Genomic DNA, 13,754 nt, shown 5'->3' with positions numbered 1-13,754 from the left:
AAATGTTGCAAGAAACCACAAAAGAAGTCCACAGGAGTCACCTTCTCATACTCATCCCTGACAAAACATATTGTGAAAAATGGCCAGGAACACCAGGTTTTCATGTAGCCAAGCCCACCAAATTTCCTACTTGCAGAGCACTATGTGAAAGTGATGCAGCAAGCCAGACAAATTCCAGAGAAACCAATTCTTAGAACCCCCTTCAAGGAACACAAATGTATTCTGACAAATGGCAAAAAATGCCAATTTTACAAGAAACCATGTACAGAATTGGGAGAGTGTGTGTAGTGGTTTGAGCACTGGACTATGGCTCTGAAGAGAAGGGTTCTAATCCACACTCAATTACAGAGACCCACTGACTGGTCGTGGACAAATCATACCTTCTCAGCGTCAGAGGAAGGCAAAGGCAAATCGCTGAACAAACCATGCTAAGAAAACTCTAACACAGGCTTACTTTAGAATCACCACACATTAGAAATGACTTGAATGCACACAACAATGCCCAGAATGGACACAAGGAAATGGTTCCTACAAAGTTTTGTAGATTTTTGCAACATTTCTATCGAGTTGTGTGCAATCAATGAATTAGGTGGTCTTGGCTTTTTGGAAAATTGTCTAAAATTTCAATGCAGATGTTAAAATGGGTGAAAGAACATCATTTGTAGCAGTTTAGTGTACTGAATTGTGCAGCTTGGATCAGGTGAAGGAAACCACCAATAATTCATAAATTCAATCTTAATTCTCTTCCTGTAGAAATATATTTCACTGCTTTTAGCTATATGTAAGAAATTGTGAATGGTTTTCACAGGTGTAATTTAGTATTGCATTTTACTTACAAAGTAGCACCCCACACCACACTTCTTAGAAGCATACTTTAAGTGCACTGGTAAGTTACAACTGTACTTGTGACATGTTTATTTGTTATTTCTGTTACCATATTAGTTTTCTTCCATAGGTTTTAAGATAACAAACAGATTGCTTTATTATAGAAAAATAAATAACAGACTCAATTAGAATAATAGCATAATAGTAGTATATGGTATATCATTTTAAGTGACATCACAGTAGTGAAAAAAGGACAATATACACTTCTACTCTCTGCCCAATAAGACAATAAGTCATTCATGGCTGTCTGAACTCTAAATCTACTTTCCCATAACTTGATTTGGCTTCAAGGCCTCCCACATTGATTTTGTTTGTTCTTGTGCCACAGAGCTTCTGGAGTAATCAAGACAGTTTGCATGCCACATACCAATACCCCTTAAACCATGTTCTTTCACATAGGCTGCTTTCTGAGAAATGCTCCTGGGATCATCAAACCAAACTTGATGAAAAGTGCCATTTGAGTCCTACAAAACATTGAAAAAGAGGACATTTTGAAATAGTTGTGTTCAGGCAGCTTCACTGACTTGTTCTTGAACTAAGAAAAAATCCATGAAACATTGGATTATGATATGCTTTGAAAAGTATATAATAGTTGTAAACATCTATGTGCTGCTTGGGTGTACTCATAAGTTTATGGGAAAGGAAATCATGTGCTTATGTCTCATAATATACTTATTTAGAAACAATGGAAGAGTGATCATATACTGCCACCCATCGTCTGACAAGTTCAATGCTGTGTACATGGGATTCTTCCAAGGAGTTAAATGATTTTGTGGAGTTATTCCATCTCTACAGAATAGTTTTCTATGGTGGAAGCAATAAAAATTCCATTAATGAAACCTGTACAGGTTGTCATTTTAAATTGGTGGGTGAGTTTTACCCAAATACTGGATCCACTGGCCTCATGTCCATTTTAGAATACCCAATATTAAAATCAGAGAATCATAGATTTGAAAGGGCTTAGTGGGTCCAACTTCTGCTCAATGCAGGATTTCCAGCTAAAGCATCTCCCAACAGGCAGTTGTCCAGTTTCTTTTCAAAGTAATTTAATGAATAAGATCTTACTATCTCTCTAGGCAATTGGTTCCAGTGGTGAACTACGCTTGCTGTCAAGTTTCTTACGTTTAACCAAAATATGCTCTCCTGTAACACTTCAAATCATTAAACCTACAAATCATTAAACCCAGGTTTCAGCGGTGACCAGGGGAGCATTCGCACAGTTAAAACTCGTGCGCCAACTGCGCCCGTACCTTGGGAAGTCTGACTTGGCCACGGTAGTCCACGCTCTGGTTACATCCCGTTTAGACTACTGCAACGCTCTCTACGTGGGGTTGCCTTTGAAGACGGCCCGGAAGCTCCAATTAGTCCAACGCTCGGCAGCCATGATACTAACTGGAGCGGAGCGCAGGGAGCATACAACTCCTCTGCTGCACCAGCTCCACTGGCTGCTGATCTGCTACCGGGCTCAATTCAAAGTGCTGGTGCTGGCCTTTAAAGCCCTAAACGGTTCTGGCCCAACTTACCTATCCGAACGTATCTCAGCCTATCAGCCCACCAGGACCCTAAGATCTTCTGGGGGGGGGGGCCCTGCTCTCTATCCCGCCTGCTTCACAGGTGCGGCTGGCGGGGACAAGAGACAGGGCCTTTTCTGTGGTGGCCCCGCGGCTATGGAACGCCCTCCCCATGGAGGTAAGATCAGCCCCCTCATTGATGGTTTTCCGGAAAAGACTAAAAACCTGGATGTTCGAGCAGGCGTTCAGTTAACTCAGTGCAATAAGTGTAATGATTGAAGGACTGGCAATTTGGACGACGAAACTGGATCGCGATTTTAGTCAAGAGATGAATTGGATTGTTTATTGATATATGTATTGTGGATCGTGTTTTTATGCTTTTAAACTGTATACTGTTGTTTGTTATAAGTTGTTGTAAACCGCGTTGAGTCGCCGGCTAGGCTGAGAAACGGCGGTATACAAGTATAGCAAATATATAAATATAATATATAATATTTGGAGAAGTAGCAAACAGACCATCTTACTCTCTCTTAGTGACAGTCTTTGAGGTATTTAAAGACTGTAATCATGCCATCCTCAGTCTTCTCTTCACCAAACTGAACATGTCCAGCTTTTTCAATCTTCCTCATAGGTTTTGTTTTCCATACTTCTTATCATCTTTGCTGCCCTTCTCTGAACTTACTCCAACTTGTCTATATTCTTAGAAAGAGGTGCCCAGAACTGAATAACATACTCCAGATTAGTGCTGACCAATGTGGATGATGATGATATTTATATTTATTTATACCCCACTTTATCTCCCCACTACCTGACAAACAAATACATACACTTTGGCTACTTTATGCCAGACACGATTATGACATGATTATAGATCATGTCTTTTGAATGTTGCAGAAAGTGATATTCCCACACATTCTCTTGGTACTTGCTGAGGAAGCAAAAACTGTTCTTTTATCCCTAAGTGCTCTAGAGCAGCCAGAACACATACAGGCACACCTTAGGCCAACTGATGACTAAGGAGATGGAGATGCAGCTGCGCTTGCAAGCCCCTGGCTGTTGCTTCTCCCGTTGTGCCCCCAAAGTAAGCAGTAGTGGAAAACAAGTAGCTTTTACCTCCCTCATCAAAAAGCTAAGTAGATTGGCAAACACCTGCGCCAAGACTGGGCCTTAAATATTTTCTGTATTATTAAACCTCTGGAACTTGATTTTTATTAACAAAATAATAATAAATTAAAGTGCATATAATCATCTTCAAAAATTTTTTACCTTATATTCTAAATAGGGAGAGTTCTGTTTTTCATCCCACAGGATCCCAGAAAGAGACTTATTTTTCCAATTCATTATTATTCTATATGAGACTTGATGTCTATTTGCCTCACTGCATGGAAGCCACTGAAACGGGATTTTTATCAAGGAGCAAACATGAGCCTAAAGAAATGCAAGTTTTGTTATGTCAATATACTACAATCTCTTGAAGGGATATGTTTTGCTTTTGTGTCCGCATAAATGTCCATAACCCTATTAAAATTCCCCACTATTATGTGTATCTTTTGCTAACATATTCTCAATTTTACTAACAAGGTCACTAGATTTAAGAGACAGTCATGATTTCCAAAATCCAGTTTCCTGACAATCATAAAAAGGTAAACATTTTTAAAGATAACTTGTGAAACCAAGCAATATCTTTTTTCATTCAAGTTGAGTCTTGCTCTACATAGGATCAGATGATTTAATTGATGTGTTTAGAACTGCTACCTAAAAATGTTTTCAAATGAAGTGCAAGGATGTTTATGCAGGAAGACTTAAACTTCCATATGTATATACCCCAGCCACACCTCACACTGTACAGTCTCCCGATAAGAGAAAAGCAAGGTGAAATGTGTGTGTGAATCAAATGTCTTTTTTACCAATAGATTTCTGGAAAGGCTGGGAATCCCTTCACATTATTTCAATTTGTAAAAAAGAGATAGGGGCTGCCCTCGAAGACAGCTCGGAAATTTCAATTGGTCCAGCGGGCGGCAGCCAGGTTACTTACTGGGGTGACTTACAGGGAGCGGTCAACCCCCTTGTTTAAGGAGCTCCATTGGCTGCCGTTCATTTTCCAGTCCCAATTCAAGGTGCAAGTTCTGACCTACAAAGCCCTGAAGTTCTGGGACCTGCCTACCTGCGTGATCGCATTTCTGTGTACGAACCCACACAATCTCTTCATTCATCTGGGGAGGTCCTGCTTTCGCTCCCACCTCCCTCACAGGCACAATTGGTGGGGACAAGGGAGAGGGCCTTCTCCATGGTTGCGCCTCGACTCTGCCTCCACATTGGCAGTCTTTAGGAGGAGCCTGAAAACGTGGCTGTTCCAGTGTGCCTTCTCTGAATAAAGGAAACAATCCCTTGCTAATACTCTGAGAAGCACTTTAATTACCCATTAGGTTGCTCTTTACTTTTGATTTAAAACCCTCCAAATAGATACATCCTCTGTTCATGTCCAGCATTTATTTTTAAAGTTTTAACCATTACATTTGGCCCAGCCATAGGTTCTTAAATTCTTGTGTGTTATATTAATTGTATTGTTTATTTTGTTTATTGCTTGTTATTTTATTATTGCTTGTTGTTTTTGATGTGTTGTTGGGCTTGGCCTCATGTAAGCCGCTCCGAGTCTCTTGGAGAGATGGTGGTGGGGTATAAATAAAGTTTTTTTTATTATTATAATAAGATGTTGTGAAAGAAACTCCCTGAGAAAATGATAGACCCTTTTTCACTGGAACAGAAGTTTGATGGCAATATTTCAGTGATATTATAGTATTGAATCCATACACTGTAAGAGGTTGAACTAGAGGTTTCTTCGGATCCCTCCCTTCCAGGTGTATGATTCTGTTTTTTCCACCTTGACTAAATATGTTGCTGAATAGTCCTGGCCTACATGCTAAAGTTTCAGTAAGGCATCCAATGTGGGCAGATTTATATGTTGATAAAATAATACAGATACTCGAACTATTATAACTGCTTGGAGTAGAATCATGCCATAAAAATAAAATCATACAGGTCGCAGTGAAAAAAAACATGGTTAGAAATTGGTTGTCTTTCTCTTACCTTAGATAAGCCTAGACACGTATAATCATAGCCATACCATGGAACACCCATCACAAGCTTCTTTGGACTGATGCCCATGTGAATGTAATTGTCATATCCTAATTCAATATAAAATTTTAAAAATTGCCCACATGTCTTTTATTCTTCCATATTTGCAGGTATATTTATAATATCAACAAATTATAGGTCACAGAAGCAGATATTCAAGATACAACTAGACCTATTCATCTTTTTCACATATAATTCCCTCTTTGGAGAACAGTGTTTACTGTCGGTTTTCAGTGTGATTTATATTTTAATTTGCTCACTAAGAAAATGTCCTTCATAAGAACAAATACTGATTTTATTTCTATTTTAAATAGATGGCTATATGCCATGGAAGAACCAAGGTACACAGCTGCAATTTCTCCTGTTGTGATCAAAATCAGATAAAGGTGGTTAGAGCACTTTGCAAAATGAGGCTCCTCCTTGAGCATGCCAGATTTATCTTATGAGAGTTATCACAGAAATAACATTAATTAATACTTTACAATGAAATAGTACAATAGCAATACAAAAATATTTTTTCTGTTATTCAAACTGTTGGGGGACAGAGATCTTGAAAAATTCAGAAAGTGACTGGAGAAAAGAGGAAGCTTAAAACACTGGGCTTCAAGAGAGAGAGTGTATGTAGCTGCACCAATTGAACTTATAATCTGGTCCTATCTCTGATTTATAAAAATTATGTCTCAAAACTCTATCAAACATAATATTAGTTGTGTACTGCCTTCAAACAACTGAAGGAGATTTTTGAAAAGTGTGTTTTTCAATATACAGCACAACAATTAAGGTTACTGTATCTGTAATAAATGGGCCAGCCAATACCTTTTCATAGTCCAAAGCTAAGAATAGTTCTTACCAGATATAGTCTGCTTATAAGGAGCATTGGCTCTTGCTATGCATTTCGACCATCCTTGACTCCCTTCATCATAAGACATTACAAACATAAAGTCACAAAAATCAGCAATACCAGAGTAGTTGTAGCATCTATAGTAGGTTTTACATTTTGGGGACCAGGCTATATCAAAAGTTACCTAGAGCAAGAAAGAAAGGATATCCCACACTCATCTGTTCTAAACAGAAAATCTTTTTACATTTGGTTTTATAATACCAACATATACACAGTGTTACTGCAAACAAATTACTATCTTTGAAAATGTTTCCATCTTAACTACATTAAATATTTGCCTCTGTGTCTTTTTTGTATAGGTGACAAACAAAATATTTCCTAATAGGCGTTTGATTTAACTTATTTTAGCAATCTGTTTGTTTTCCTCTTTTTATTACTGTGGACTTTTTGATACTGTATTCAGTGATAATTATTTTGAAATCCCTTTGAGAGCATTCACATCAGAAGGGAGGGTAGAAGTTCTATGAATAAATTTCCACAGATGCCATTTTTTTTTCTGGTGTGAGCTACCAAGGGACTGCATGTACTAAAATTTATGCTTGCAGTTTAAGTATTACGAAGAGTAGCATTTGGGCTCAAACATGGGGAATAATTGATTGATTTTTTAATTATAAATGGTGCTTAGAATATAATTGGTTAAGGTCAGACTGATATAGTGATTATGTAAGAAAATCCGTACTTGTTTTTTTTACCTGTGACCCTGGAATCTCTTTGTGAAAAGCTTCTGTTGTTTCCTTAACCAAAGTTGTCAATGCATAGTATTCAGGTGACTTTCTTTTCACCTTCTGTTCAATGTCTATGTTGATCCCATCCATATGCTGCTTTTTGGCAAGGTCTGTCTTTTGCTTTATCCAGGCAGCTCGGACTGCTGGAGAAACAATTTCCTTCATAGGTATGTCACCTAAAATTCCAAATAAACATTATGATTAGTTAGCAGGGTTTTGAGATACCTTAATCTTAAATATTGTTTGCTCAAAATTATATCTCATGAATTCTATGGCATTGTAAATATACTTAAGATTACAGCGGTATCCATTTGTTTCATGGCTATCTAAACCCATTATTCTTGAATATCTTTTAGGACAAATAGGAAGGTTAAAATTATTAAAATAAATACCTAGTGGCCTTCTTAATCTCTAGTCAAGGGTACATCAAGGAGCACAAATAATATGAAGTTAGGATATACTCTGCCCATCTGTTTAGCAGCTTAGGAAAGGCCATTTGTGATACAGTTAGTGGATATGCCTTCTGATGACTACACCAGCAAGTCCCCAGTGGTGCAATGGGTTCAACCCTTGTGCTGGCAGGACTGCTGACCAATAGGTCAGTTGTTTCAATTTGGGGAGAGCGGGTTGAGCTCCCTCTGTCAGCTCCAGCTTCCCCTGTGGGGACATAAGAGAAGCCTCCTACAATGATGGTAAAGCATCAAGCATCTGGGCATCCCCTGGGCAATGTCCTTGCAGATGGCCAATTCTCTCACACCAGAAGCAACTTGCAGTTTTTCAAATCGCTCCTGACACACACGAAAAAATCTACACCAGTAGTGGCTGGTGGCTCCAACATGAGCATTTTAAAGAAATTATCAAAGATGTAGAAACAATTTTGGAGATAGGGGCCAGCGCTTTAGATAGTTACTTCAAAGTTTAGACTAAAATGCAAGGTGGATTAATCAACCCACTGAAATGGAAACCATCAGCTGCCACTGAGCTGCATTGCTTCTCTTCTAAAAAAAAGTCTTCACTTGCTAAAATCCCTCTGATGATTTCTTGAGAGGATAAAACATGAATAAACATTACTAGAAATTACTTATAATAAACTGCAGAGTACTTGCAATGTGTATCTTAAACAATTTAATAGTACTTACATTTATTAAGTAATCCAAATCCTAATGAATCAGTTAAAGATTTAATTTTTAAACTAATTTATAATACAAACCTTTTTAAAAGGAAGAATTCTAAAAAGCAATAATTATCACCTTAAAAGAAAATGTTTAAGAGTGCCTAAGAAAATACCTGTTACAAAACAAGTGTGTCTCATAAAAAACAAGATCTTTAGATTTATTGCAAATCTGTGCAGATTAAACTGATTCATCACATAATCAATTAAAATGCACTTATCACAACACTGTGTGATAGCTCATGAGATCATACAATTAGCAGTTCTGTTGAAATCACAGGTAAATTCTTTTACATAAAAGAGTGGAAGAAGAATACATCCTGTTTTAGTCCTTAGAATACACGCTTCTAAAATTGTCAGGTTTAAAAAGGATCCCCTCTCCATCTGATCACTGCATCATACTATTATAATAGAGGTGTCATAAGAGAATAATAAATTATAAGAGTTGGTAATAGACTTCAAGAACCATCCAGTCCAACCCCCCTGCCATGCAGAAATACACAATCAAAGAATCCCCACTAGCCTATCTTGACATTGGGGGTGCAAATTTTCTTCCAAATACCACAAGGAAGGATTTCCCCTGACATTAAGTCCAGTCATGTCCAACTCTGAGGGTTGGTGCTCATTTCCATTTCTAAGCTGAAGAGCCAGCGTTGTCCGTAGACACCTCCAAGGTCATGTGGCCAGCATGACTGCACTGCAAAATGATTTAAGGGTGCAGCAACTTCATGTATGCTTCATAGGAATACATTTCATGCACCTCAGTGGAATGTCTGAGAAGCCATATGGATAAGCAGGCAGTTAGCATATATCCTCATTACTCTAGTTAAGACATACCCTTTAAAACTACCCTGGCTCCTTTGGAATGAGCGTAACACATGAGCTCAGGATCATATTTTCCAAAAGTTGCCACCGTTGTAATCTGTGACCAGTCATAGAATTTCCAGGTCTTCCCACCAACATCAAATACAAAGACCTGCAGATGCATAGCAGGGAAACATAGCACTCTTTCGCTAACATTTTCACGACTCCACTGTCTTGAATAGCATGGTTTAAATTAGATCTGTGAAGTTGATCATTCTGCAATAGAGCCAAATCAGACAATACACTTGGAGAGGTGCTCCCTCAAGTGGTGAAAGACAGCAGCTACTATATTTTCTTCAGCTCCATAACTTGAAAAATAGGCAGTTTTTATTACTGGCAATTTGAAGATAAACACAGATTTAATGTATACATCTGGTTTCTGAGACAAGGTATATCTGAGGAACTTACATTGTGGAAGGAAAAACAGTTTAATAACAAAGAACCCATTCTGTCCTTAATGCCTGGTTTGAGCCAAAGTTTGAGAGCAAATGGCTCAAGATTACTCACCAGCGTAAGCAGCCAGATTACTCACCGGAGCAACATACAGGGAGCATACCACCCTCCTGTTATGTCAGTTTCACTGGCTGCTGATCCATATCCAAGTACAATTCAAAGTGCTGGTCTTGGTCTATAAAGCCCTATATGGTTCTGGCCCAGCTTACTTGTCCGAACAGATCTCGCTCTATAATCCAGCTCGAAGTTTAAGATCGTTGGGGAAGGCCGTGCTCTCGATCCCGCCTCCCTCGCAAGCACAAGAGACAGGGCCTTCTTGGTGGTGGCCCCCCATCTTGGAACACACTCCCCAGTCAAATTAGGTCAGCTCCAACTTTCATTTCCTTTTGAAAAAGCTCAAATAATGGTTTTGGGATCAGGCATTTGGGTAGCAGGCTTAGCAGTAACCACAATGATTCATGATAATTCATAATGGACAGGCTTTGTAGTGGACTCTGCATGCTGAATTGGATTTGGATGTAGCTATATTGTTGTTAATAAAGTTTTAAATTGATATTTTATAATTTAATGTTTTAACTAATATTTAATGTGTGTTATGTTGCTTTTGTTTGTATGTGTTGGCATCTAATTGTTGCCAGTTGAAAGCAGCCCTGAGCACCCTCTCCCCTCCGGGGAGGGGTTGAGAAGGACGGGATACAAATGTTTGTTTGAAATAAGAATGTCCTGAATTCACCAAATACTGTTTTCCAAACTTTGGATCTGGAACCATACAGTTGGAAGAGATTTCAGATAGCTTCCAAACTGCAGTCTCTTCACTGCAGGATGCTGACACAGTATCCCTCACAATGACCATCCAGCCAAAACTGCCTGTTTCTCCAACATCCAGGCTATTTGGCCAAATGGATTCTCTTGTACGAATCTGCCCAGGCCCTGAGATCTTCATGAGACCCTTCTCTCAGTCCCATCTCCATCTCAAGCTCATTTGACGGGAACGAGAGAGCGGGCTTCCCTTCTCAGTGACTGTCCCATGACTGTGGAATTCCCTGCCCAGGGAAGCCAGAATGGTCTCCTCCCTGATGTATTTCTGGCAGTTTTTTAAAAGGTATTTAAGATCCTCAGTGGCTACTGTTATTTTATATGCCTTTAAAGATGTTTAACACTGTTTTAATTAAGCCTTCAATTAAGTGCTTGTTTTTCTTGGAATGACCATCGGAATTGGACTATGTCTACGAGATTGATTATGATTCAAACATGACGAAGCGGATTTTTAGCTTAATTAGTGTGTGTTAGTAAGATGTATGTTATAGTCCCAATCTATTGTAATTGTTGTCTTTATGTTCTATGTTTTGTACACCGCCACGAGTCGCCTTCGGGCTGAGAGTGGCGGTTAACAAATGCAAATAATAAATAAATAAATAAATATAAATAAATTTTAATGCTTGTATATTTGAAGTTGTATTGCAGTGCTTTTAGTTGTAAGCGGCTTTGAGTCTCCATATGGAGAGAAAAAGCAGGATATAAATAATAAGAATAAACAACTTGACCTATTAAGAAGTGTTTCCTAAGGTTTGAAATCTGCTTTCCTGACATTTCCACCCATTAGTTCTTGTCCTGCCCTCTGCAGCATTAGGAATAAAGGACACAACTTTGCTCAATAATCTGCATAAAAGACTTTCAGAAAACGGATCTGGGAGGTTGTATTGTACAGGTAGTTGTTTTTTAATAGCACTGCACCAAGTAGTCATGGTACAAGGGAGACCATAGTTCAGTGAAATAAGTTCGGGTGATAGTATGATAGCTGGGCGCGGAAGCTCTGAGTGTTACGGAGATGCTACAAAGGCGGTTGTGAATAAGGGAAGAGAGGTGGCGGAGTGAGAGCGGGGAGAGCGAAGGAAGAGTAGAAAGGAGGGGAAGCTTAGGGTAAGGGTTAGGGCAAGGTTTAGGTTACGGTTAGGGTATGGTTTAGAGTTAGGGTAAGGGTTAGGGTTTAGGTTACGGTTAGGGTAAGGATTACAGGTTATGGTTAGGGTATGGTTAAGGGTAGGGTAAGGTTTAGGGTTTAGGGTAAGGATTGCGGGTTATGGTTAGGGTATGGTTTAAGTTTAGGGTAAGGTTTAGGATTTAGGTTACGGTTAGGGTAAGGATTACGGGTTATGGTTAGGATATGGTTTAGGGTTAGGGTAAGGGTAAGAGTAAGGTTTAGGGTTTGAGTAAGGGGTTAGGCTAAGGCTTACGGTATGTCTCAGTGTTACGATTTCACCATTAAAGAACTCTTACATTTCTTCTATATTATCTCTCTCCAACCTGGTTTACATTAGCTAAGTCTCTCTTGCGCAAACAGCTCTCTTGAAGTCTTAACGCTCGGAGCTTCCAGGCCCAGCTATCATACTATTACCCAAGTTTGGCTTTGACAATCCCAAGGAGGGAGGAAAGCCTCCTTCCTGAAACCCACTGAACTAATTCCATTTGGAAGTTAGAGCCTTGGGCAGCTACTATTGGACTGCAACTCTCAGAATCCCCAGACAACTTAACTACTGGAGAAGGCCTGTAGCTTAGGGTGCATCTAGAGTTGAGATAGTAGAGTTTGACATCACTTGACAACTGCCATGACGAAGTTTTTAGCTTTCTCTGCCTAATGGTGCTGGTGCCTCACCAAATAACTCCTAGGATGCCATGGCATGCAGCGAGAGTCTAATGACCTGACCATGGATGAGGCATTGTGACTTAGAGTCCTCCAGAGACCAACTTTCCACCTGCGTGGCTCTTAAGCAGGAATGTGGACTAGAACTCCCATCACCCTGAACCACTAGCCAGGCTGCACTTCAGCTTCCCAAACCCGCAGCTCTGAAAGCCGTTGGACTCCGCCCCGCCCTCGTCCTGGCGTCACCAGCCTCGCGCTCCCTAACCAGCCCTTTCCTCGCCCAACTCAAGGAGGGAGGGCTTCTTGCGCGTGCGCACCTCAAAATCCCTCTTGACCGAGATGGGCTTGCAGAGCGCGTGGTCCTCGCAGGGGCACGCGCCACAGCCCCAGCCCAACCCCAGGCAGAAGGAGAGGCGCGCGACCGCGAGGAGGCGCGCGCCCCCGCCCACCAACCACACCTGCATGTTCCTTCATAAGGGCTGTTTTGCGTTCTTTCCTCCTCGCCTTATTCAGTCTACGGGAGGCGGGACGGGCCAAACCACTTTGTCGCGAAAGAAGCCGCGTAGACTTCGATTCCCAGAACCCTCAGCTGCCTTGGCCAATGAGTAGGGATTCTGGGAGCTGAAGTCCAAACGATCAAAGTTGGTGAGGAGCTGGTTTAAAAGGGGGAGAAATCCAGCAAAGTGTGCAGGGTTCACGGTCCTCCCTCAAGTGATTATTAATTCCTATTGCTTGGTTGTCAATGCTGTATGTCATAAGTTTCAACTATCCACTATTGTTATTTGGAGAATCTGAAAATGCTGCCTGGAAATCATTTGGTACTTTGAGAAGAATATGTAAATTCACTTTGAGGATGTGTGAGAAACTGAAAAAATGCATGGAGAAGGCCTCTAGCTCCGTGACATGCTGTGCAGGTAGGACTGAGAAACGCTTCTATCTGAAACCTTGGAAAGCTGCTGGCAGTCATCACAAATAAATCAGAACAGTATGTTTCTAAACAAACATTTGCTCTGATTATTTTAAAAAATGAAAATATCACACAAGAAGAAAAAACTAATTATAAATTCCCATATAGAAGACATTGTAGAGGAGAAGGTAAAGGATATTTGTGAGCACAGCAGTCACCATCTGCTGAATAAGATAAGTACATTAACTATGCACTTTGACCTCAGTAGCAGAATGGTACTGATTAACTGGTCCAGTCTCTTGCTGCCATTTCCATGGAAAATAATGGACCTTGATTTCTGCAGATAATATGCTTTGTATAGAATCAGAGTTGGTAGAAACCACAAATACAGACATGAACACACAAACCAAAGCACTCCTGACAGAAAGCCCTCCAGTACCTGTTTAAAAAGCTCCAGAGAACTAGATTTTGAGGTAACCTTGTGACAGCAGATTCCATTGGGCAACAGTTCTTAACATCAATAAAGTCTTCCTATTATTTAGGTGGAATCTCTGTTCTTGT

The 13,754-nt window shown here is 39.9% G+C and overlaps 1 protein-coding gene across 1 annotated transcript; it reads right to left on the bottom strand.

The window, feature by feature from the left end:
• Positions 1-898: 898 nt before the first annotated feature.
• On the bottom strand, positions 899-12,917 carry LOC132774085 (di-N-acetylchitobiase-like). Its single transcript, XM_060773838.2, has 7 exons — positions 12,604-12,917; positions 9,166-9,304; positions 7,125-7,333; positions 6,382-6,556; positions 5,484-5,581; positions 3,663-3,824; positions 899-1,349 (listed from the first exon to the last, which is right to left on the bottom strand). The coding sequence occupies exons 1-7, from the start codon at positions 12,748-12,750 to the stop codon at positions 1,146-1,148; spliced, it is 1,134 nt and encodes a 377-aa protein (XP_060629821.2). The 5' UTR covers positions 12,751-12,917; the 3' UTR covers positions 899-1,145.
• Positions 12,918-13,754: the final 837 nt, after the last annotated feature.

Source organism: Anolis sagrei, chromosome 4, assembly GCF_037176765.1.
Source record: "Anolis sagrei isolate rAnoSag1 chromosome 4, rAnoSag1.mat, whole genome shotgun sequence".
Taxonomy (NCBI): Eukaryota; Metazoa; Chordata; class Lepidosauria; order Squamata; family Dactyloidae; genus Anolis; species Anolis sagrei.
The sequence above is the reverse complement of the archived record's forward strand: the minus strand, read 5'-3'. Positions and strand labels throughout refer to the sequence as shown.

Coding starts and splice junctions, on each gene's coding strand:
- LOC132774085 (XM_060773838.2), bottom strand. CDS start 12,750: ATGCAGGTGTGGTTGGTGGGCGGGGGCGCGCGCCTCCTCGCGGTCGCG. Junction 7,334..9,165: donor AGCCAGGGTAGTTTTAAAGG/GTATGTCTTAAC, acceptor TTGGAATTTTAG/GTGACATACCTATGAAGGAA. Junction 6,557..7,124: donor AAGAGATTCCAGGGTCACAG/GTAAAAAAAACA, acceptor TTCTTGCTCTAG/GTAACTTTTGATATAGCCTG.